The 24,359-nt window shown below is 49.7% G+C and overlaps 1 protein-coding gene across 2 annotated transcripts in view; it reads left to right on the forward strand.

Moving 5' to 3' along the window:
• LOC142579594 (uncharacterized) overlaps positions 1-24,359 on the forward strand; it is a 160,626-nt gene that overhangs the window by 34,474 nt on the left and 101,793 nt on the right. The window contains exon 1 of one of the 2 annotated variants that reach the window (XM_075689975.1): positions 12,582-12,640. The exons of the other annotated variant lie outside the window; for it this stretch is intronic. Within the exon in view, the coding sequence (XP_075546090.1) occupies positions 12,597-12,640 (44 nt within the window). The 5' untranslated portion in view covers positions 12,582-12,596. Of the gene's footprint in view, positions 1-12,581; positions 12,641-24,359 lie in introns of those variants that run through there. 2 annotated transcript variants of the gene reach the window in all.

Genomic DNA, 24,359 nt, shown 5'->3' on the forward strand with positions numbered 1-24,359 from the left:
GTACGTAGATCGCAAGAGCGCAAAAAAAGCGAAGAAACGACGTTTCCAAACAAAAATATGGAGCCGCCGATTGCGTGGCGCACGCACTTGTTTACACGACGCGGCTGTAAATAATTGTCGTGCGTTAGGGCAAAGTCGGTGGGTGACGCGCGTTATATGCACGCGGCATCGTGTCTCTTCCACAACTGTATGGCACAGCGTTGTTGCACCCTTCTGGCTCGGTAAAAGCAAGCTCTCTCTCTCTCTCTCTCTCTCTCTCTCTCTCTCTCTGTGTGTGTGTGTGCGCGTGTGCGTGTGTGCGTGCGTGTGTGTGTGTGTGTGTGTGTGTGTGTGTGTGTGTGTGTGTGTGTGTGTCGCTCGCTCGCTTGCACGTCTTCGGCTCTAGCGCAGCAGGCCTATCGCTTTCCCCGAGCGCAGAAAGCCTTGCGCGCGCGAACTGACACGGAGCGGGGCGTTTTATCATTCGGGCCCGCGCCGCAAGCACGCACCAAGCGCGGAGGCGCCTGTACATCGACGCCCGAGGCTGTTTCGACACGACGACGCGAAGCGCTGGTGTTTTGCAAGCGGTTGGCGACGGCAAAGTGAGAAAAAAAAATTAAATAAAGAGGTAGAGAGGCAAGGCGGAAAGCTCGGCCTTGTGTTGTCCTGCGCGCGTGTGTGTACGTGGTGTTATATGCCTCGTGCATTTTTTTGTAGCGGGGAGAAGAGAAGGCGATGCGTAGCTGGATCGCGAGTGTTGAGATTTGAGCGGGCTCACGGCGGCGAGTTGGCGGGGACGTGTGAAGCACGCGTGAAGACGTGAAGGCTCTCTGCAAGTAGAGGGAGAGAGAAAAAGAAAGAAAGAAATGAAAATGATAAGGAGAAGTCATAGAAAAAAAGAAAGAAAGCGAAACTGAAAGGCGAAGCACATACGCTTCGCCACTTTGTAAGGTGACGTCGTTTCCTTTGGACGAGCCGAGACACGGCTTAATCCTGTCTCAAGAATCGCATTAGGAACGCAATGATGAAAGCCAAAGTTTCGAGGAAAAAAAAACAAAGAAAGAAGGAAAGGTTTGCACCACTTGCGAGGTTTTCGTCAAGTCGCGCTGCGAAACTTTCGCCGCGAGTCAGCGGAAAGACGTGCGCGTGTGTGTACGTCTGTGTACTAAATGCCTCAAGGCGGATGTTCACTATGGAATGCGCCGCGTTAAGGTCTTAAAAAGCGCACTGTGCGCTTCAAGTGCGTGAGTGGAACATGTGTAAGGCGAACTGCGTTTCGACACAACGCAGTTACAACAACACCTCGTATATATTTGAGAGTGAACACACACACAACATTCGTCAGACACGTGATATGCGTAAGGCACTGCGGATACTCAACATCATCACCATAATCCGTACAACTTGTGCTCCATAATGTAACTGCACAGCTTGTGCTTATTTGAAAAGCAAAATGTATTACTTGTTTTGCTTGTTGCTTGCGTGTTTGCCGCAATTTATGTTGTATACAGCTAGTTTTGCCCTACAGATGCTGCAAACATTTTATTCGTTATCTTGTATGGTATCTTATTGCATGTAAGGTTCACACCTCTACTTGTTTTAACTGCTGTCCAAACTGGCGTGCATCATATCGCTTTTAATTGTGGACCCAAACTAGCCGCCGGCAACATGGCGCGGCCAGTGTCTGCAGGCTTTTTCTTGCACATGCGAGAAAACAAGTGTATTCAATTAAACTTAATTCAGTTATTATCGCAGTCTAGCTCGAGCAGCAGTGCTGCGCATCACTGGTGCGCAACAAAAGGCACAGCCCAGGTCCACGACGAAGTGCAGCGAAGTATATAGACAGATGTATGGCGCGGTGTGCAATATATCGGGCAATGAATCCGTGCCGTGCGCGTTCCCGCAGGCAAGCACGCACGGCACCTATCCAGTCGTCGACACACCGACGAGCGCAGGCGCTATGGAGTCCTTGCCACATGTGTCCTCGTTTCGTCTCGCCGTTCGTTTATTTCACTTTCCTTCCTTCCAGTGACGGCTCTTTACTTTCCTACGTATATATCTGTTTTTTTTTTCTTTTTTGCTTGCTTTGTTGTCGCTCGGCGCTGGCATAACTCATTACGCGGATGCTGGTAATTGTGTCACGCGGAAAGCGCCTCCACCGCCGCCGACTCATCTTCCCTGGCAATCGGCGCAAATACAGGAGAGGCGCGACGCATCTGATAGGACAAGTGGGAGAGAAAATTAAAAAAAAAAGCTATCTCGCTTTCGGATTACGTCTGAAGCTATACAGCTTTATTTCTTTCTCTCTTTCTTTCTTTCTTTCTTTTTAGCCTTGCAGTTCTTCCGTCTTTCTTGTCGCTTAATTAAGTCGTCGCGTCTGCTTCTCTCGCCCGTGAACGTATACCATCTTCGCCAGGCGGCATCTCCTTCGTTTCGAGCGGTCTCATTGCTTGTGCAACGAGTGCGTATGCGGTGATCGGAATCACATGCAGGAATGCAGCGTAGGACCGGGACTTTTCGCGAAGCGTTTTTAGCGTTTCCGAAGGGGCTGTCTGCTCGAAGCAGTGCCGATGTTTGGCTTCATCTGCCGCTGTTTTCGGGGTTGTTATTCTCGTTTTCTTTTTTTTTTATCGTGTTGAATGATGGATGAGGCTTCTGCATGCATCTAGGGAATCGGCACGCGGTGGTGGACGTCCTTGACAGCATATATAGCTGTTTTTCGCTTCGTGGCGCGCATACGTTTTCCTCTGACCTTACCACCCGGCTGAAGGCGGTGGTCTGCATGCTGGCACTCGACGTACTTTGATAAACCAGTCCATTAGGCACCAGGAAGCTGGCGGTCGCAATTTACTTACTTGCGACAGATTGTCGGCTGGGCGAGTCTGCGTTGGGACGTATATAATAGTTAACGTTGATTAGCTAAACTGATCAAAATGGAAGAACACGCGCAAGGTTGGGAGTTGAGATTGTTGGTTCGTCGGTCGAAGGAAAAGAGCTGAGCAGTGAGACGCGAATTGAGGGTACGAATTGAAGGCGAGCACGCACGCATGCATGCGCATCCACTTGAAGCGGTGTCCTTTCAGGCAGTGCTTTCTTTTATATTTTTAATATTCTTCTACAAAAAGTACGCATTGGAAACAAGGAGATGTAACACCTATTTAGTTAGAGGTACGCCTTCTTAAGTAAACAAATAAGCGAACTAATTTAGTAACCTGAGTTGTCCCATTAGCCTAGCTTTCTTTAGCTGTCTGCTTGTGTGCGGGAGTTGGCGGTGTAGGAGGCGATCTCACAAGCACTGTCGACGAAGCTGTATTGTCGTCGAAATTCCTCATGTGTCATCACGGGTCTGCTAGCTCTCCGGCATTAAGTGTATATACCTGCATTTTGCACAGCTTCGCCGAAAGATCAGTTACGCGGTATCGTGTGTGCCTGTCGTTCCTGGGCCTTGCCTGGCCTCAGAGACGCGCCTATATGCGTCTAGTGTGCCCCGACGGACGCGCCACTGGTGGCGGCCGAACACATGTCGAAGAACAATCGTTGTGCCGCGGGGTGGCCCAATACCTGTAAAAACTTGCCGGCTACGCGGTTCTAACCATACCCAACATTCGAAAAATGAAAATATTCAGAAGTTAGTAACGGTTTAGCTTTGTACATTTTCAGGCAGGTCACTAAGCAAATTTTAGAGTCCGAAAACTACAGCGAGATATAGAAGGGAAGTTCGTCGACGTACGCAGCAGAATTACATCGGCGGTGCAGCGCTAAGTCGCGCTTTTATTCATCCGTGCGCTAATCTGGTGACTTCGTTGAATAGTGCACAAATTTCCATCAACAAGTTCGTGATTACTCTTATTGAAGCGACTTTCTCGACTCTTATTCGGCGATGTTATGTGGCTTCGTCGGTTGCAAGATCACTATACAATGTGTGGCTGTCATCGCGTCGTGCGGAGTCGTTTGAGATACAAATCTCCACCAACGACGTGTACCTATTATTGAGGTACAGAAACAGTATATTACGGCAAGGATGGAAAAAAGAGAAACATTCGAGACATCGCATTAGTGTCAACAAAGCGCAATGGTTACTCAACGTGGGCTCCGCGCTTCGTGTAACTGGGCTCCGATTATTGGGCTTGTCTGAGGGATGCACCCGGCACGTATTCGAACTGGGCTGTGCCGAACTCCGGTAACATCGTGTATACATGTATACGCTCTCGTAGAGGCCCGCGACTTTCCTGCAGCTGTCATCGCTGAAGTAGCGGTCTGGCACCCGAACAAAGGGGAAATCGCAGCCGCGTACTTCAGCCGTCCTTGCTGCAAAGTGTTGTCGTCTGCCACTGCATCTCGAGCGTATACTTTCGAAGGCGCCCGCTAGGTGGTCATCAATGGCGCCTTTATAGGCGGTGCACTACGCGTATTGTGTTGCATTTTCTTCTCCCGTCCTTCTCTATTCGGTTTCTTTCTTACCCTTCCTTTCATTTCTGCAATACCCACCTGAAGGGGTGGAGAGAGAGAGAGAGAGAGAGTAACTAGACTTTGTCCAGTTTGCTAGCCTACACGAGGAGAAGGTAGATCGGGGAGGGAAACAGAGAGAGAAAACAAGAATTCAGATTATGCACGTGTATGAAAGGCGCAGCGTGTTTACAGCGGACACTCAAATCTGTCGCCATCAGGTATGGCAGAAGAGTGTGTATGGCTTCGTAGGCTGAGAAGCTGTGAGGGCAGGCTCCTATAAGATCTGAAGCATGTAAAACTGTTCCAGTTGTATATGAGCTGACTTTTTCACTTTCTATTAAATTCTGACAGAAGTATCTTTCGTAGCCACTGAGCACCAGTTTAAGTTTATTTTGAAAACTTACCGGGAAGGTACAAGTATGTTCCGAGCTTCCTGAGCCACCGCACGGCGGAGCTGAAGATGGGGCAGATCCAGACTGCAATGTACTACCCCCCCAAGAAGGGCACACCACAAGGTACTGTCATGTCACCCACGCTCTTCAACGTCGCCATGATCGGCTTCGCAAGCAAACTGCAGTATGTAGAAGGTCTTCGGCACGCATTCCACGCAGACTACATAACACTCTGGACCACAGCAGGGTCCCTCGTTGAAAAGGAAGAACGGCTGCAAACTGCAGCGAATCTCATCCAAGAATAAGACAGCCAACGGGGACTACAATGCTCCCCCGAGAAATCTGAACTCCTACGTGTCTGGCGAAGCCGGGGTAGCCACACAGTCCCCACAGACCCAACAAGAAAACTGGAGCTACACCTCAACGGGAGCCTCATACCAGAAAAGCCATTGCTCAGAGTGCTGGGCCTGTGGCTGCAGTCCAACTAGCGGCCCACACACTTCCCTTACACTCCTCAAAACCAGTGTCAAGGCAATATCACGCATGATCTCCCGCGTAACATCCAAGGACACAGGCATGAAGGAAGTGGACACCCTCCGACTGGTCAGAAGCCTCGTGGTGAGTAGAATCACATACCGCCTGCCCTACTATCATCTCACACAGTCCGAGACGAAGCAGGCCGACACGATCTTGAGGATGGCTTTCAAGACCGCTCTCCGCCTGCCGAAGAGTACATCGACTGTAAAATTACTGGCGCTAGGGTTACACAACACCCTCAGCAAATTGACAGAAGCCCTTTACGTCTCGCAACAGAGACTTGCGTGGACTTGCACGGGCCGGCAGGCCCTACAAACCTTGGGCTTCCAAGCTGTAACAACACGAACCCAGGAAACCTGCTCGATACCTCGTTACTTCCAGGACAGGTATCACGTCGCCCCGATACCACGCAACATGGAACCTAACCTACTCTCCTGCAGGAGGAGAGCAAATGCCCTGTACATGGAGAAAGCATTCAGGTTCCATACCACGGCCCGTTTTACGGACGCCACCATGTATGACACGAAGAGCAAGGGCGCAGTGGCGGTAGTATGCGACCGCCGAGGCCTCGTTACCTCCTCTGTATCGACGCGCTCCTCTACGATCACGGAAGCCGAAGAGCTCGCTATTGCGTTAGCCATCCACGAAGGCCAACATGCAAACAAACCACTGACGATCCTCATGGATTCCCAGCAGGCCTGCCGCTACTTCTTACAGGCAAGAATCGGAAGACCTGCTACACGAGTCCTAGCCCAAATACTCAAGGAGGACCCTGAGGGCATCACCACCCAAACCATCGTCTGGATACCGGGCCACACTGGTATCACGGGTAACCTTCAAGCCGACAAAGCAGCTCGAGGACGCGTGCATAACCGAGCAATCATCACGCCGGCTGCAGAAGACCCGGACCCTGTCGACCTCGAGTATCAGCCATTGTGAACTACCACAGAGGGAGTCACTTGCGATATCCACCACCTCACCGAAATCTAAAGACAGAGGATGCCGCTGCCTGGCGTAGGCTCCAGACAGGCACTTACACGAACCTACACATATTGCGTCGCATACACCCCACAGCCTACAGGGACGAATGCCCGTGGTGCGGGGCCATACCAACCCAATACTACATTACGCGGGAGTTCACGCTACACAACACGGAACATCCCGACACGAACACCACGAGGGAGCAACGGGAGCCACTGCTGTCCAGCTGGGCCCTCGACGACCAGCTCAAGCTGATCCAGAGAGCTGAGAATTAAGATGGTAAGAGCCAGCGGAGCCCTGGACTATAGGGTCTCGACCATGAGCGATTATTCCGATTATTCTTTTAATAAAATTTATTTATCTATCTATATATATAACCTTGACATAGACTGTATTCCGTTGCAGGGCTGTCATTTCGTATATAGAGTTGAAGGGAGTTAACTACGGAAGCGAAACGTTGCGTGGCTGTCTTGCCGTTGGGGAGTCATGCAACAAACGTTTTCTCGAGAGCGTGGGTACCGTCCACTATTCTGCGTTCTTTATTCTGCCGCATACTTGACGCTACTGCTTCTCTTCTTGTTGATCAATAATAGTAATAAAAATAACAAAGGTGACCGTTTGACGTCATGCTGTTACGCAGTTATGAGCCGACAACTTCTGCGAATCCTCAAGCCGTGGACGTGCGTCTTCAATGCTGGCTTTGCAAGGCCATCGTTTGAATGAGGATCTGCGGCGTTTCCGGTAGCGCTAAAGAACGCCAGGGAGCGCCATTAATAAGCGGAGAAGCCATTGTTCGCGACGTCTGGTGGTATTATAGTTGCGTAAATGTTAGCCAGGCGTTTAGCCATGCATACCAAGCTGGTTAAGCCACTGTTTCGCCGGAGAGCTTCGCCTTAGTGATGCGACTCGCCAAAGGTGCTTACGAAAGTAAGGCTTACAAAGCCCGCAAACAAACGGCATGGGCGTAGAAACTTCGGCTAATGTCGTCAGTCCACGTATTCTTAACCGGTTGCATTTGCTTAATCATTCGGCGTTCGCAGAGCACCTCGGTGGGCCAGTGCTCAAACAAGGGGAAAGGAAACGTGAGAAGCAGAAAGCTTATATATATCGTTATAGGTGCACACGGAATAAGGTCAACCTGACGTGCCAACAAAAGAAACCTGTCTTTGCGCCGCCAGTGAAAGTGTATACCACGCGCTATATTTTGCTTAGTGTAGTCGAGCCTTTCAGCAGAAAGTGGAACCTTCCTTTTCTTCAAACTTTTCTCAAAAATTGCTCCCAGGTTTAGGTTAAACAGGCGACGTAGTCGCGGTGTTATTGCAAGGAACTAAAACGTAGCGTGATTATTATTGTTGTCTGGTTTGCACACATAAAAACAATCACAGAGCAGAGGAAGCGAGCCTGCTGGCAACTGTTGAGGACATATGTGATAAGCCTCCTTCCCCCCCCCCCCCTCGTGCCTCGTGCGTGCGAACAAGCGGGACGCATCTTATCTGTCCACGTGAGACGTTTGCGTCCCCGTCCGCATTGCTTTGCCCCTGAGGAAGCAAGCCATTGGGTGCTTGGTAGACGGGAAAAAAAAAAGAAGACGTAGAAGAAATGAAGTCTCAATTTAACCTTACGTGGGAAAACACGTACCGCCGGTGCACTCCCAATCCGCATGGCGCTGTCTTTAGCATGCACGGTTGTACAAACGAGCGTCTTATCTGAAAAAGCAGCGGTCTAGAAACGTTGGAAAAAAATGAAAAACAACAACAAAAAAACGCTAAGTATGATAGAATCGCAGATCCAACTTATTCTCTTCTGTGTCACCTTTTTCCCAGATGCGACAGCCGGAATTGGAGAGCCAACTCTTGTTTTATTTTTTTCTGGATTCTCTTCCTCTGTCCCTAATACCCTTTGGAATGGGGTTTTGTGTGTGTGCGTTTCCTTTATTTATATAGGATTGGCCTCAAGGCATAATAAGTAAGAAATAAAGTCATTGCAAAGGGCGCAGCTCTTGGCCTCGTGCAAGAGCTGTAGCATCGTCTCAGTGAGAACTTCTTATTTTTCGCCTATAACGGCTGTCAGTAGCTCTTCGATATTCATCGGGCTTAGTTCAGGCCATTCTTGTATCACAAGCATAATGACGCGCTTCCCAGTGTAGATCTAAAGAGCACATTCTGTATAGACCCGACATCCGGGCACACAGGGCCATAGGCTGTAGAATTTTTTTAAAGAAAGTTACCGGTATTTTGCGTAACCAATACTATAGTTTCAGCCATTAATTTTCCCCGGCTCTTGCAGCATAGTTGAGCCGTACAAGGAATGTTTAGTTTTACTCACCTAATATTATGGGACGCAAATCGCCAGACCTGCAAAAGTACGCAAACAGCTGTACAAAGGAATGCAAGCACATCGTGAGTTCTGGGTTGCAACGACATTTGGTTGCGCTATTTATAAAACTCTCTAATATATGCCTCAATCACAGTGTATCTTCTCGGGAAACGATGCATTTGTCGTGTAGGTCATCGGCAGTTTCCCTCTTTTCTTGGACCTCTGCTGTAGAAGGACCGCGGTGTAAAAGTTACATAAGCATGGATAAAGTGCCTATATCCTTTATAGAGGCACTTTATCCATGTTTATGCAACTTCGGTACCGCAATGTACTACTCCATCTGTCGGCCCCCTTCTTGATTTCAGATTGCTATACAGTGATGTCATTCACTGTATACGCCAGGGAAACATTACATGGCTTCAACAGTGGTAGCCGAGTATATGTTCTTCACATTTACTTTGCTTCTTGCCCAAGGACATCTCTCGGGACTGAAAATGATTCCAGGCCGCTCAGCCGGCCCATGCGCGGTATTAAAAGAAAAATGAACTACTTGAGACTTTAAACGACGATTGCACTGTGTAACCAACTTGAGCCGAACACATGACATTTATTGTGTAGCTATCCTAGTTGCTTAGATTATATTTTATATTTCTTTAACTTGAATTCAGACAGTAATACAAGGCCATCACAGGTATAGACGTGAAACAGAGTATGGCATGGCCACGCTTACAGTAGCAGTGGCTATAGGATCACGTTAAGTGTCCTCGATGCTCGCTTTGATGAAAACATCCAACAAGTGGCACTAAAACCGTACGCAGAGGCTCCGCACTCATAGTATACGCCCCGTTTGAAGTCACAAATAATCAATTTTTGCGATTATTGCCCTTCCTCTCCCGACGCAATTGAGAACTGAGAGCTTTCCGACTACAACATTGGCCCGGCGCGGCAACATTGATGCCTTCAGGTAGCATATGTGGGTTTATTGACCAGTTGCCTTCACCCAAAAAGATCACCATCTCGTGTCGCCTGCGGCAACAAGGACGTTCCACGTCCGCCGCCAAGGTCTGTGAATGATGGCGCTGGCTAACACTCCCAGGGTTCTACTAGTAATAAATACCCAAGAAAATGGATGGGGAAACAGCGCCGCGGTAGCTCAATTGGTAGAGCATCGCACGCGAAATGCGAAGGTTGTGGGTTCGGTTCTCACCTGCGGCAAGTTGTCTTTTCATCCACTTTAATTTCCATTAATTTATCGTTTCTTCATCACATTTATTAAGCATAAGTAATTTCCCCTTTGTTGTCCTTGGTGTCAGTGTTTGTTGGCTTCTCATGATATGACTAATAATAATCGGCCCCCTCGGTTAACCCCCTTTCTTCTCGTTTATATATATATATATATATATATATATATATATATATATATATATATATATATACATACCTTGGGACATCGCACGCTTCCGTTTTCCACATGCACTTCGATCAATCCATTTGCTCTACAGCCGTTCTCTCGATCTCCTTCCTCGATGCATCTCGGCGCCGTGGTGAGAGGCCCTTTACAATATATTATACTGATGATTATCTCGACGTTTGCCGCGCGCGCGTAGTGTGTATCGCGTACGTGCCATATATCGCGTATACACGCGATTGGACAACGACCACATATATACGTAAGCATGCACAGGGCAAACCAGTGAGCGTCCGCTTCGCTCAGAGACACGTTCCTGGCAAATAACCGCCGTGCGGAGACTGACGGCGAAACACCACACTTTGCGCACTGTGTGCCTCTGTAATTTCACAGACCTGTGCGAACTGTAACGACATATAGCGCCGTCCGAGACGAAAATGAGACGTCTGCGTGCGGGAAGTATACCGTACTATTTGTGCGCTGTATAACACCTGCGTGTATAGTAACTTCGCGTATAGTAAAGACTCAGTCCTGTATGTGTCCTCATTCGCAGCCTCCATGGGCTTCTTTGTCATTCGCCACGGAAGTATTGCATTAAACTTACTCAGGATCATTTTCAGTTAATTCCTGTGTTGTTCTTACTTTTATAACTATCAGCACACCCTCATTGACAGATATATATAAAAATTTTACGAAATCCCTGATGATCATACGAAAACCTCTAGCGATTTTCAGTAAGAATAATGTTCTGAACAATAACAATCGGTCCCCTCGTTTCCTTTCTATTGTTCATATGCATAATTTTCTTTTTATCGCAGTAAATGATTCGGTTTATTAAACAGACAATTGCATTAAGAAAATAGTGTTGATTTTGCTATTCTTTCGGACGCCACCAGAGTGCGCTCTATAGTATGAGAAACTGCGTTGCTTAATGCGAAGACTGTTGGCGTTTGCCATTGGTTACCCGCAGTGCATGCATGCCTTAATTTTCCCGCTGACCTTACAATCCATTCAATTTTCGCAACGCGTACTTACAACATTGATCTACATGCCGGCTGATCGCTATGTTGCCACTATAGCACGCCTTTAGAAAACATTTTGTTGATGACTCTATATAGCGCTCTTATTGGACGTGCGCTGTCGACTAAAGCGGGAACGTTGCAGTGACTCCGCTTATACCGAAGCTTTCAATATAGCAAATACGTAACCCGGTCTAGGTTGGTTAACGTTCAAGAAATTCCACTGTTCACAGGAGGGGGTTTCTCCGGCTGTGGACAGACACTTCGCCGATCAAATCTTGCAAGGGTCAGTGGGCGGTGAAGGCTAGGAGCTCTTCTTATTCGTCCATAGCACAAGTCATCTTCTCTTCGAGCTCTCCACGCGTCCGGTGCCAACAACGGGAAGCGCTGCTTGATTCCCCCCCTCCTCGTGGATCAGACTGGCGCATGTCTCCTGTAGTGCTGCCGCCCAGTCGCGTAGACGGAAAGGAAAAATGGTAGGCGCTAGGAGCCGCGTCTCTGAAAGTTGAACGTAATGAGTGCGAGTGATAAAAAAGATGAAACAAGAACAGGGAGGAGAAGACGAGAGCGAGTGATGTGAACGGATGACCTTGGGGCTGGCTTCGCGGAAGTCGAACCGACCATCTTGCTTCGCTTTGTGTCCGCTCAAGGGGCCACGCGCTGTCCGTTTCGGTCGTTGTTCCTCTTGTGCCAGCGCCGAGGGTTACGTGCCTTAACCAGACCCGTAATGACCGCCCGCTGCCCGTGTGTTTGGATGAGTCCGTTGGGCGGGGAGCCTTGATAACCACGGAGGGACGCCGTCAACACGCCATTCCAGCCATTTATTCTGTCAAAAGCTTGTCTAATCCGGAAGTAGCAAAACAAATGTTTCTTGTTTAGATGTTTTCGCGAGGAGCTCTCGCGAAATTATCCTAACGACGAATAGCATATCTGTGGCCGTTTATCTACGTATATATAAAGTTTGCAGACTACATATATCGGCAATTTATGTAGGTTATGTACAGTTCGCCGACTGCCACCAGACAGAGTTAAACTTGGGGATATGGGCAATCATCCCTTGTCACTTGGGACGATATACTTGGACCATGGCCACTTAGTGGCTTCGAGCTTTGAGTGCAGTTAGGTACTTTTCTTTCTTTTTTCACAAATAGGGCGCGTGAAACAATGAGTAGGTAAAAACATGAACAAAGGGAAGAAATGCTTTGTTTCATTTCCCCATGCGTAAGAGGCAACCGTTACGTCATGCGTGCCAGAAGTTGGGCCTGGAATTAACAAAAAAAGGAAGTTTAAAATGCCCCCTTCCTCTCCACCCGCTAATTGCGCATCAGGTGAAGCTTCATACCGTGCTGCAGCTTTGGTCAGTCCAGCTTTTCATGTAGCGTTGTTTCTTTTCACGTTTAGAATACCCGGACAGTTCTCTTTGAAGTGCCCTCGCTTCTGCGCTCGATCCGCAGCAGCATCGTCCCGAAGGAACCGCCGAACATAACATAGGGAGAGCACGCTTTCGACTGCTGCATGTCGCCACGTTGCTTCGCTGGGCGGTCATCTGACCGTCCAAGGTGAGTGAAAGACGAGTCCAAACTCTGCAGACCGCGCGTTGCTCCTGTGGGTATATATAGCGTGCTTCCTGCAGGGTATCAGAAATGGCGCCTCTTTCCTCATTGCAACCTTTCTCTCTCCCTCCCCTCTGAGGCTGTTCACCATAGGTGTCGGATGGTCGGCTTTCCTTTAGTGATGACGCATGATCGATGCAGTGACGCCCCCCCCCCTTTTTTTTTTTATTTTCTCACTGATCTGTAGGCCCAGGTCGTTGGGGCTAGCGGGAACTGGCTGGTCGAAGAAGAAAAAGATCGCATCACTTGCTCATTGCGTCTCTCATGAACGCTAAAATAAAGCCGCATATTTTTACAGCTGCGCCTATAGAATGGTGCCCACGGTTGCATGGCGACCCGGACGGGATTTCGAACGCGCACTCTCCTGATACAGGTGGATATAACGTTCGATGTGAATCCGTTCAGGCACTGCAGGAACTCCCGCCGCCGTGAGGTCGCGAATCGGGGTGAAACAGCAGCATGCACGCCGGTGCTGTTCCTCCCGACTCAGCGTGTGTAAGTTCATATGCATATTTGCGTGCTTGAGGAGGAGGAGGAGGAGGAGGAGGCGCTGCTTTCCCATGGGTCCAGCTGCCTTTGTCGTTCGGTGGGGCCCTGCCGCAGCATCAGACCGTGACAGCCAGCGCTGCTAGCTGGGGGTCGGCCGTTGTCTTTTGCTCCTGTCTCTCTTTGCTCTCTCCTGGGAGGAACGAAGGCTTCCTGTCCTTCAAACGGCGCGTGCGTTGCCCTCCCCTCCCACCGCAGCCAGCGGCGGCTTGACGCGATCGACACGACCACGCGTGTCCGCGCACGCAGCCAAGCTTGCGGCACTTCCTTTCCACCCGCGTTCATTGTGCGGGACTCGTGTTGGTCCACGAGACCGTGGCGCGGCGGAGCGCACGCTGCGGAACGGCGACAGCGGCGAAGGCACGCGCGTATAAGCCTCACACTGCGGTCGTATAGCCGTCGTAACGCGCGCATCGGGTGACGTAATCGCGCGTTTAGAGCCCATAATGACTTGCAAATTAGAGTTTACAATGAGCGCGGCGTCGGGCGCGCTTCTCGAAATCCCGCAGGTATCCTCTGAAGTACTCTAAAGCCTTTGTCGAACGCGTTATGCGTGCACACGGGGCGAAGATTATGCCAAGTAGGAGTCAAGTACTTGCGAAAGTTGACGGTTGAGTTGCCGAATATATGCATAAATGGGCTTGGTGCCGTTTCTCTGGGTCCGAACGTCTCTGGTTCAGGTCGCGCAGCATGGCCTGACGTACGGAGCACTTTGTCGGCCGCAGAAGTGATCACCGAGGCGCTCATACATCATTTGTGCAGCTTTGCGCGGGCGTCGCCCTGATCGCAACTATAGAATGTGACAAGCATCTGCTGTTTATGCGGAAATAAGCTGCGAGGAGCATGCAAGCTCACGTAGCTTTCACACACGGTTGCCACAAACCGACGAACAGGTTGCGTTTCACAACTTCCATCGGGCCACGTTATCGCGCGTATCATATATACGCTATCACCATGTCAAACCCGGTAATGCGCTACCGAAACTGCTCTGACCCAATATATATGGCTGACAGAGCAGAGTTCCGCAGCGAGTGCAGAATCAATAAAGATTCGCCATCACAGTCGACGCTGTGGTCAACAACATACACCTGGGACTCAAAACCCGGAGCCCAACTCCTTGGAGGCTGCCGCCGCAGCTGGCGTTGGCAGCCGGTCACCGGATTCTCCGAGCCGTGACGAAGCCATCGTCGCTGGAGCTTCGCGCCAACGGACTCGCGCGGAGCTGCTCGACCGCTTCTGTAGGGCCGAGGCTCACGTTGGGGGTTCCTGTTTGCCGATGGTTGTGGGCGGGGACCTCCGGCTGTGGGGGCTCCCCTCGCCGGCGTGGTTTTACGCCGGTGCGTGTCGCACTCGGTTCACGGCGGCGCGGTGTCTCGGCCGAGTGGCGACACGCCGTCCTACACCCTACCGTGGGTCTCAAGGTGCGGCCGTTGAACTCAGTAGTGTAGGATCTTCCAAGAGGCGACCTATAGCTCTCCATCAGGTTCAGATCGATGCGTTTACTAGACGCATAAGAGAGAGTGAGAGAGAGCCGACGGGTATGGGCAGCGTCTAGTTATTGCTGCTTGTGTACATAGGCAAGGAGGGCCCAGATTATTATTATTATTATTATTGTAACAGATACGAAAGGCACGGACAAGAAGAGAAGGAAGAGAGGACGAAGAGAACGAGGAGTTTGAGAGGCCGGGCTGCGCTACGATCACGCTACCATCATCGTCCAATATTGTTACGAGGAGTTGCGGAGGAATGGTTTTATTTACAGGAGAATTGGACGATGATGGTAGCGTGATCGTAGCGCAGCCCGGCCTCTCAAACTCCTCGTTCTCTTCCTCTCTTCCTTCTCTTCTTGTCCGTGCCTTTCGTATCTGTTACATTATTATTATTATTATTATTATTATTATTATTATTATTATTATTATTATTATTATTATTATTATTATTATTATTATTATTATTATTATTATTATTATTATTATTATTATTATTATTATATGCAGCCGAGCGCGAGGTAGTGCTTCGGTTCGGCCGAATTCCGATGTGGGCGGAATGCATAAACGCTCGTGTACTTACGCCCGCGGATGTTAAAGAACCTCGGTGGCAGAAATTCATCCGAAACCCCTCGCTCTTTTCTATGGTGTCCAACGTGTTAGGCTCCAACGTGTTCATAATTTTGACTTGGATTGATTTCTCGTAGTTGCGTGTAACCGTCCGTGGTTCTTATCACTCACCCCTACCTATATCCGACTAAACACAATATTTTGATAGTCGCTACCTGACCTCTTCCTTTTCCCCAACCCAACTGACATGCTTCCGCATTCAATGTATACGTACTAAGTTTGGTTCTTGCTCTCTCGCCCTTCTTGCTCCCGATCTTAATGCGAACGTGGGAACGACATCTACGAATAGACGTGCACACTATACAATCAACACAATGTATGAAGTAGTATCTTGTGATCACTCCCGTTGCATATCATTGTACACCGGTGTGAATTGCTCTACTGATTACCCTTACACTTTCGGGCAACGACGAGATGGCTTAATGAGACGAGGATTACCACCGTCACAGAGCAACGCGAGGCCAACGGAACGAGCAGAGAGAGAGAGAGAGAGACGTGCCAGGGTTCCTGACAACCTCGTCGCATTCGGCCGTTCGTAGCCCGATATCCGAATCTGGAACTGTGCCGCGCACCAGGGTTGCCTATACGCACGTGTTGGGTGCCCGTTTCTCGCGTTTAATTCTGCTCCTTCATTACCTCCGCCGTGGCGCATATATGCGAATTTCTAGTTGCGCCTGCTCTGTAGAGTGTGTTGGTATTCGGGCAGTCGCAACGCGCGTGGACTGCAGAACGAGGTGGCCTCAGCTTTGGAGTGTGAGCCTCTTTTCGTGTCCTTGGCTGGGTGGCGTTACACACAGAGAGAGGGAGAGAGAGATCTCGGTTGCGCGACCTACACCGTGCCGTCGCAGTCGGCGTCTTGCGCGGGCACAACGTGCTGTCATGCGGTGTACGAACCCTCCATCCTCCGCTTTTGCACTGTTCCTGCGCCCCCGTGAGACCCGGATGAGCCACACTGTCACCGCTATAACGCGGGCGCGTATTTCGCTTCGTTGCATTGGTAACCGTTGTGGCCATTTGAGTTCTCGTATCACTGCGACTACGGAGCGAACGAGCAGGATCGTGTGTCAGGCAGAGATAGGCGGATCGAGGCAACCCGGCTATATGTAGGCAATCGAGTGGGTTCGTTTTGGGTCTGTCAGATCCCCACCTTTGTTCTCAAATTAAGAGGGTTCCAGCCGTATCGTATAAGCGGATGAGCACGTGGCCCTGCGCTAAAACTTTCAGTCCGAGGACGAGGAAGACCCAAAGTATATAATTGAACATTTCTTCCGTCGCGGAATGCTGTTCCTTCGTGGCCTACCTCTTTGTATACGCGCAGCCTTATGCCAAAGGACATTGGGAGCGTAATTGCTCCGCTTTCATAGCGACGCTTGCGTCCCGCAATTTGCGGCAATCCCCGCCATTTCTGGTCTGTTCGCGCGTGGGTCGAAATGTACGAGACCTCAATTCCAACCGCAACTTGTTGGCGCTGTAATTGGAACGCTCACCTAAGGGCAGTCGCTGGAGGCAGCTCACAGCAGGCCTTTGAAAAAAGCATGGCCGAGAGCATGATGGACCTGGCTTTCCTTTCCCAAAGTGGCATTGAAGCAGTGGCCAGCCTTGTCTGTTCTTCTCATCTTTTTTTTCTTTCGTATTTATCGTTTTTTTTTTTTTTTTTTCAAGGTGTAGCTCGTTAAGGTGCAACGACTGCATCATGAACGTTCGCTATGTAGTTGGGTTCGAACATGCATATCGAACTGGTTTATGTATCGCACCGTTATCACAACGCTATCAGCTGATTTCCCTGGATGCACTGTATACTGTTGAACCGAAGCAGTGCTTGTTCCGTGGAAACATATACAGAGGACCTTCGTCTGCGGTCACCGCTACGAGAGTAACCTAGAACAACTCCCGCACTCTTCCACTCGCGGTATACATTTCCCTCTCGCGCAATCTCGAAGCTGCTTGCGGTATTTCGCTCGTTTTCAGACCCGAAACTGAGCCAAAATCGTGCCGGTCGCACCTTGGCTTCTTAACCGTTGCGGGAAGGGCAGACATAAATGCTCGCGGGGTCGTGAGGCCAAGAAAAAAAAAAGGGGTGGGGGGGAATACGCTTCCATCAGGGCTCGACGTGGCAGCCCCGAAAACGGACTGTGGGAAAGCCGCGAGATCATGTACCATGTACCGCGTGTCATTAACAATTCTGTGCAGCAAAACGAATGCTACACGCGGTCCGAGTCATTCTGTAACCGCGGAGAGCGGATAAGTTCAACCACTGTGAGCATCTCATGACTGGCGCCTCGCTCTGTCTGAGACGCTTATCAAGGGTATCATTACTTGATGAATTCAAGCGCCAGCGTGAATGCCAGCGTGACGAAGAGAATGCGACGCTGCTGTTGAATGCTCCCGCTTTCCTCAGTGCTTCCTTCGCAGATGCTACCTATAGAGGACCGCGCACTCATTCGCACGCCTGTCGCCCCCCTTAGTACTCACTGCCACTGTACATAATTAGCGAGTAATAGAGCCGCCGGGAGTAACGAAAGCGCGCTGTAGTCTAGAGAATGCGCATCATCGCAGCCGCTCGTCTCAGAGCTATGAAGATCGCGAAGAGTAACACAGCCCTTGCGAAGCGCTCGCCGGTCTTCGGAGTACGCACGTCCGAGAACACAACTACATCGGCGAAGTGCACGTTTGTGGAGCGAGCCGTCGACGGACAGCGAATGGACGCCTTGCGTTGTTGTACGCAGCGGGCTCCCCGCGGACGTGCGTGACACCCATTGTGCGCGGCTTCTCGGGACGCGCGCGCGTGTGTGTGCGTCCGCGCGCATGTTGTTCGTGCACACAATCCGTGCGCGTGCCTGCCCGCAATGCGTCGTCCCGTAGAGGGCGCCCGTACTCCTAAGCACGAGACGCCGGCAGTAAGAGCACGTCGCGGGTGGTGTTGTCGAAAAGAAACGACACGCGCGTGCGGCGCGAGAGAATCGCGCCGCCGTTCGAGCGGGGACGCTTGCTTGCGTGCCTCTCTGCAATCGCAGAAAAAGAAATAAATGGCGGCGATTTAGCGGCAAAATGCGAGAGAAATGCGTGAGCATTACGTCGCGTGAGCATGGATGGCATCTTTGAAGCCCCGGATCCATATACGATTCAAACCGCGTTCACAAGATTGCAAAAGTGTTTGTTGAGGAGGTCATTCTTGACGCACGTTCACGCCTCTTCGAGGAACGAGTATGTATATATACATCGCATTCACGTTTTTTTTTTTTTTTCATTTTGACACTCCTAATGCTAACGCATTAATAGCGAACATTGTGGAGGACTGCCTCAAAGCCATGAAACCTTGAGCGATGCAAGCAAGTTAATTAATTGGTCCCAGGACGACGACAATGAGGATGACATCAACAAAAAAATGATGACTATGATAACGATAACATTGCATATGAAGGATACATGCAATCTCGATGCAGCAGTATACAGTAGCAATGATTTTTGTCAAACACGAATGAGAAAAGAAAGGCAAAATACCGCGCGCATACCAACCGTGTCACTTCTCATTTTTCACATTAAATCTACCTTGAACATTCATTCATTCATTCATTCATTCATTCATTCATTCATTCATTCATTCATTCATTCATTCATTCATTCATTCATTTATTCGTCACAAATAAATTCCTCGCCAGATACTACGCGTGCGCGTTAGTCATTCCAACGAACGTGGCTTCTGTAGCTCTGACTGAATGACCGCTAGCCACGAAGTCTTCGGTTTCTGCGAAAGCCTCATTCGTCATTACCTGGTGTCAAGCTCGAGCGCGAGTCGACGCGATCTTTACGGCGGTAAATATTTATCCGTCCCTCTCGCTTTTATTTTGTTTCTTTTTTTCTCTATTTCTTCCCCTTTCTTAAACAGGTGGGGCAAGCGACACAGGCATTTATTGTTATGGCCTACAGTATAACGCGCCGCGTCTTCCCTTCGTCGAAAGATATGTTGATCGCGGAGCCAGACCTGTCAGGATTAACACGAGGAACTCCCGTTTCGAAGCGACTGCCCCGTACCGTTCGACGGTTTGCAAACTACATCCTAGCCGATCGGCAGAAGCCGGCTGCTTATCCCATACCGCGATGCCCCCGATTTTCGGGGCGCCGTGAGCAACGATCGCGTCGCCGGATGGAAGCGGCAATCGAACGAGGCGGTAACTGGGCGACCTCGCACTGCGTGAAGGTAGGCCCTGGTTGTACGCACGCCTCCTTGTTCTGGTTTTTCGTGCCGAGCGTAAGAGAGGAAGGACGCTCGCGACAAGCGCAACTGTAGCGAGAGATGAGTAGTCCTGGTTAGGTAAAATAAAGAAGTGGAAGGTGTTTCGCGAAAAAAACAGGAATATTTTGCCAATTTTTTATTATTATTATTTGTTCAACAACAATGTGCCTGCAGCTCCCGAAAGAATCTGTCCCACACTCTTATAAACGCAGAAAATACCATCTGAGTATATATATATATATATATATATATATATATATATATATATATATATATATATATATATATATATATATATATATATATATATATATATATATATATCAGCACGCCATAATTTTAGGTCCAAGAACCTACCTCAATATCCGGTGGATTGTGTGTGAAAGTGAGTTAAAAGACTTGCGTCGGAAAAGGAACCTGTCCTCGATGGCAGGAGTATATGTGCCCGTCTCGCTATCAATATTTCGCACAGTATCAGGTTCCACATTCGAGTATTGGTCATTACATATCTGTGGTTGTTATGACCACAAATACATAGCTCATACCATGTTGTTGTTTCAATCCATGCATATATATCTGGTCAGCGCACGGGGGATTAGCAGGGGCATTGACAGTCCTTCATAAGACAGGTCAAGCGAGCGGCCGAGGCCAATGGGGCCCTGGACTAAAGGGGCTCCGATCGTCGCACGAAAACCATATTTAGCAATAAAAGCTTCTCTCTCTCTCTCCTTCACCACTGCGTTCTTACGAGTCCGCTGTGTGCGGTCCTGTTCAACAAGTTTACTCTGGTGGGTTTACTGTTACGGTTTTGCGATGTATAATATTCTAGCTGCGACACTGGAACGGACATAAAAACTACAACACTACACAAGTTGCATATGTCACTTCCAAAGCCGCGGTTACTTTCTTATGCATTTTTTTAATGTCTGGTAATTTTGTACATTGGCCGTCGGCTATCTGTCGAACTTGCGGTGAAGTTCAGCACTTAGCCGCAGGGGCAATTTCCAAATGAACTTATGAAAAATTTTTTCCTCGTCAGGCTCGAGCATTTCTGTGTTCCCTTACCAGACTCTTCTCACCGTCCACGTCCACTCAAAAATAATTTTTTGTATCGTTCACAAGCCACCGCAAAAAAATTACAGGGTCTCAAGGTCTCTCATAAGAGGTGAACGGCGAAAGCCTACTCTCCCTCGTCTTATCATTCGCCTCTTTCAGTCATTATTAGTCAGTACTGCTCTCTATACTAGGCATTTTTAGTCATATGTAATCAATTGTGGTCATTACAAGCAGTATTTAGACATATTGGTCATTTCATAGTCATTACTAGTCAGTACAAGTCATTATTAGTCGTTACTGCTCACTAAGCATTTTTAGCCATTTGTAATCAGTTGTGGTCATTACAAGCCGTCTTTGGACATATTGGTCATTTCATAGTCATTACTAGTCATTACAAGTCATTTTAGTCATTATTAGTCGTTACTAGTCATTATTAACCTCTACCAATCTCTATTATAACGTTATCATTCACTAACTGTCACTATCAATCATATTCCATTCTTTAATCTGTCTTCATATGGCGTGATGACGCTTCGGCGAACACTCCGGCGGTCAGGTCTGCTGACACAAACTTCACCATGAGCCTAGAAAGGAATTCGCCCTTAACACCGGTGTTTCAGCGCTTAATGTGTGCGGTGTTTCGACTGCTTGAGATATCCGCTAAGAAACCGTGGTCTGGTTTCTCAGAAGGGAAGGTAAGTTCGTCAGAACCACTCGGCTCGTCAGAACCTGGCACAACTTCGCGCATATCTAGATCGGCATGGACAAGCCGGGCCGACCGAAGAGGCGCGGCCGCAAGCCGCAACGCGAGAGGAAGAGCGTGCGAGAACCCCAGCAGCCGCGTAGTTAGTGGTCATCCCACCTCCGCCCCGACCCGGCTTTAACGTAAATGTCATCCGCACACGTGGTCTCTCAACCTTGTCCCGAATTCGGCTCGGCACCAACGCTAACTGTCAGGAGCGGCATTGTTTTCCCCGCCTGACCCGCGCGCCCGTCGGAAAGTAGAAACAAAAACAAAAGCATTAGGAGGGCGCTCGGCAGAGGCGCGGCTTGCAAGACTCCTTTCTTGAACGCGCGCGCTACAAGCCTGCACGCTCTTCAATCCGCTCCCGCTGGAGTACGGGTGCAGCAACTCGTGTGCGGGCCCGAAGCAACCGTCGTGCCTGTTGCTACAGTATAGTGCGCGCGGGGCCGGCGCTGATCTAGATAGCCGAGTGCGCGTTAGCCTCGCGCAAGGCTGTGTATGTGTGGTGCGCTGGCGCGGTGCGCTCCACTGAGGGGCGGCCGCTGCTGCTGCTGCACCCAACAACGTGTTCCTTCAATTAGGCAAACGCCGGGTACCGCGCATACTTATCTCCGAGGTCGTCTCTGTTTGCTTTCGCAGCATGACAGGTGAAAGGATGGGGAACTCATCTTCGCTTATGTATTACGTCTGTGTGTGTGTGTGTGTGTGTGTGTGTGTGTGTGTGTGTGTGTGTGTGTGTGTGTGTGCGTGTGTGTGTGTGTGTGTGTGTGTGCGTGTGTGTGTGTGTGCGTGTGTGTGTGTGTGTGCGTGTGTGTGTGTGTGTGTGTGTGTGTTTGTGTGTGTATGTGTTTTCGTGTTCGCGCATGTCGGCGCACGTGTTTGGGTGCGCCCGTGACGGCAGCAGCGAACTGTGCAGTGGGAACGGTTATCCTAACTGGCCGAACTTGTAGTGCCCGCTGAGCACAGCGAATCCGCGTCACGTGGACTTGAAAACCGACGCGCCGAGGGTGGGCTTGTGCTATATCCTACATATGATTCCAGGCCGTCTCAGCGGGAAGGGGGAGAAGGGGGGGGGGTTTAATTGCGATTACGCGCGCGCGCGCCGCGTCCACCCGTTTGTACGCGACGTGACTTGACCTCCCGATTAACGATGTTGTGATGGACGACAAAGAGAACCGGAGCGAAGACGCCCTTGGGAGTGGCTGGCAGTGAGGGAGCATCGGCACTGCCCAGAGGGGGGGGGGGGGGGGGGGTTGGGGTGTAGAGGAGGAGAGCTACGTAAAGGTGCGTGAAGACACAGAGCAAAGAGAGTGCGTCGAGGAGAAAGGGAAAGAGTGTAGAAAGGTAATCTCAAGCTTGGAAAAGGCGAAACTATGCCGCTCTCGTGCCGGTTAGGTCTGCTCTACATATTCGAGCAGCTTGAATGAGTTAGTTTTCTTTTCTTCTTCGTCTTTTTTTTTTTTTTTTGCGTGGCGCTGAATGTAGACGTCTTCGAGGCATGACCGAGAGGGAGAGAGATACGCCTACTTATTTATAATTGAAAAGGTTTACTTATCCTCCAACGCCGGCCTGCTGCTCCACAATGTTATTTAAGCAGCCGCAGTAAATTTACGGCACGCGTTCCAAGATATACGGCTCGGAAGAACAAGCGACATGGCGCAGGCTGTATAACCCTGGGAGAGACGCGAAGCCGTATGAAGGAACGACGAACCGGACACAGAAAACAGCGTCACTCGCAACTAAGCTTATTCAGGACAAAACCACTTTCTTTTTCAAAGGAGGGTTCCAGCGTGCGCAAGCACATCCGCGCTCCTTAATCAGACCAAATGTAGGAATGTAAATAAAATTAACAAAACCCCTACTTCCAAGAATAGACACGCATTAATTGTTGTGGGCATGTTCGGCCAGAAACGTTTCGCCACTGTACAGTATGGGCACTATAGATTGAAAATGAGTAATTTCGAGTCTTTACAACACGTAGACTAACCATGAACACTGTGCACACCACGCCATTGATAGCGCACTAGTACACGACTATACTAGGGGAAAGTATTTGTGTCTACCTTCTTTTCCACTCAGAAAGAAGTTTGTAGCGGCAAGCAACGCGCTTTCTCGCTGGACCAGACGTTCCTCAAGGCGACCTCGAGGGCAGGCGAACGTCTTCTCTGACGGAATAAGTACGGAGCGTTACTTGCGACTACGTTGTAGTACGGAATGACATTGTAATACTCATAAGCCATGTAGTATCGGTGTATTACGAGTTAGCGCTGCGAAAATCCGCAAGGCGAAGGAAGTTTCATGAAAAAGGCTTGCTTCCGTTGTAGCGTCGGGCTCGGTACTCTCAGTTGGATGACAATTATTGTCTGTCACAGGATCGTGCATAATCGTGTTATGTAAGAGTTTTCTGCATGCGTACGAACTTTGCAAACTATAGGCGTAAATCTCACGCCGCCCGTGACTCTAATTAGCCTTCAGCAGCGACGCTGGGATTACGTTGTAGTGCCAACAGTGCGATACGCGCCTACAAGATACGGAAACCTGTGTTCCATCGCCGTTTCGTATAAAAGCCGAGAGGAGCATACGTTCCTCATTTTTACGACCCCTTATTGGAGGTATTCCCAGAAATTGCAGCGCAAGATATGTTGAACGTGTGCTCGCGTCGTCTTTTGGGAACGGAGGACGGTGTGGAGATCTCTGCAGTGACCGCGCATGTATAAGGTCGCGACAAGCAGCAGCAGCCGCGGCAAGATCTTACACAGCCCTGTTGGCTACGCGCTGGAATACGCCTGGCATGGCAGCTCCTCGTCGCCTCCCCGTCCTAAGTCATGATCTATATCTTCCGCGGCACGCCGCTCTTCTGACGACCTTGCGGAAGCCGTGTGCGTGCATGAGAGAGGGAGAGAGGACTTGGGCGCGTTGTCGTGCCGCTTCAATTAGCGCCCCGGGCAGGGGGCCGCTACAAGCGCA

Source organism: Dermacentor variabilis, chromosome 4, assembly GCF_050947875.1.
Source record: "Dermacentor variabilis isolate Ectoservices chromosome 4, ASM5094787v1, whole genome shotgun sequence".
In the NCBI taxonomy this organism is placed as follows: Eukaryota; Metazoa; Arthropoda; class Arachnida; order Ixodida; family Ixodidae; genus Dermacentor; species Dermacentor variabilis.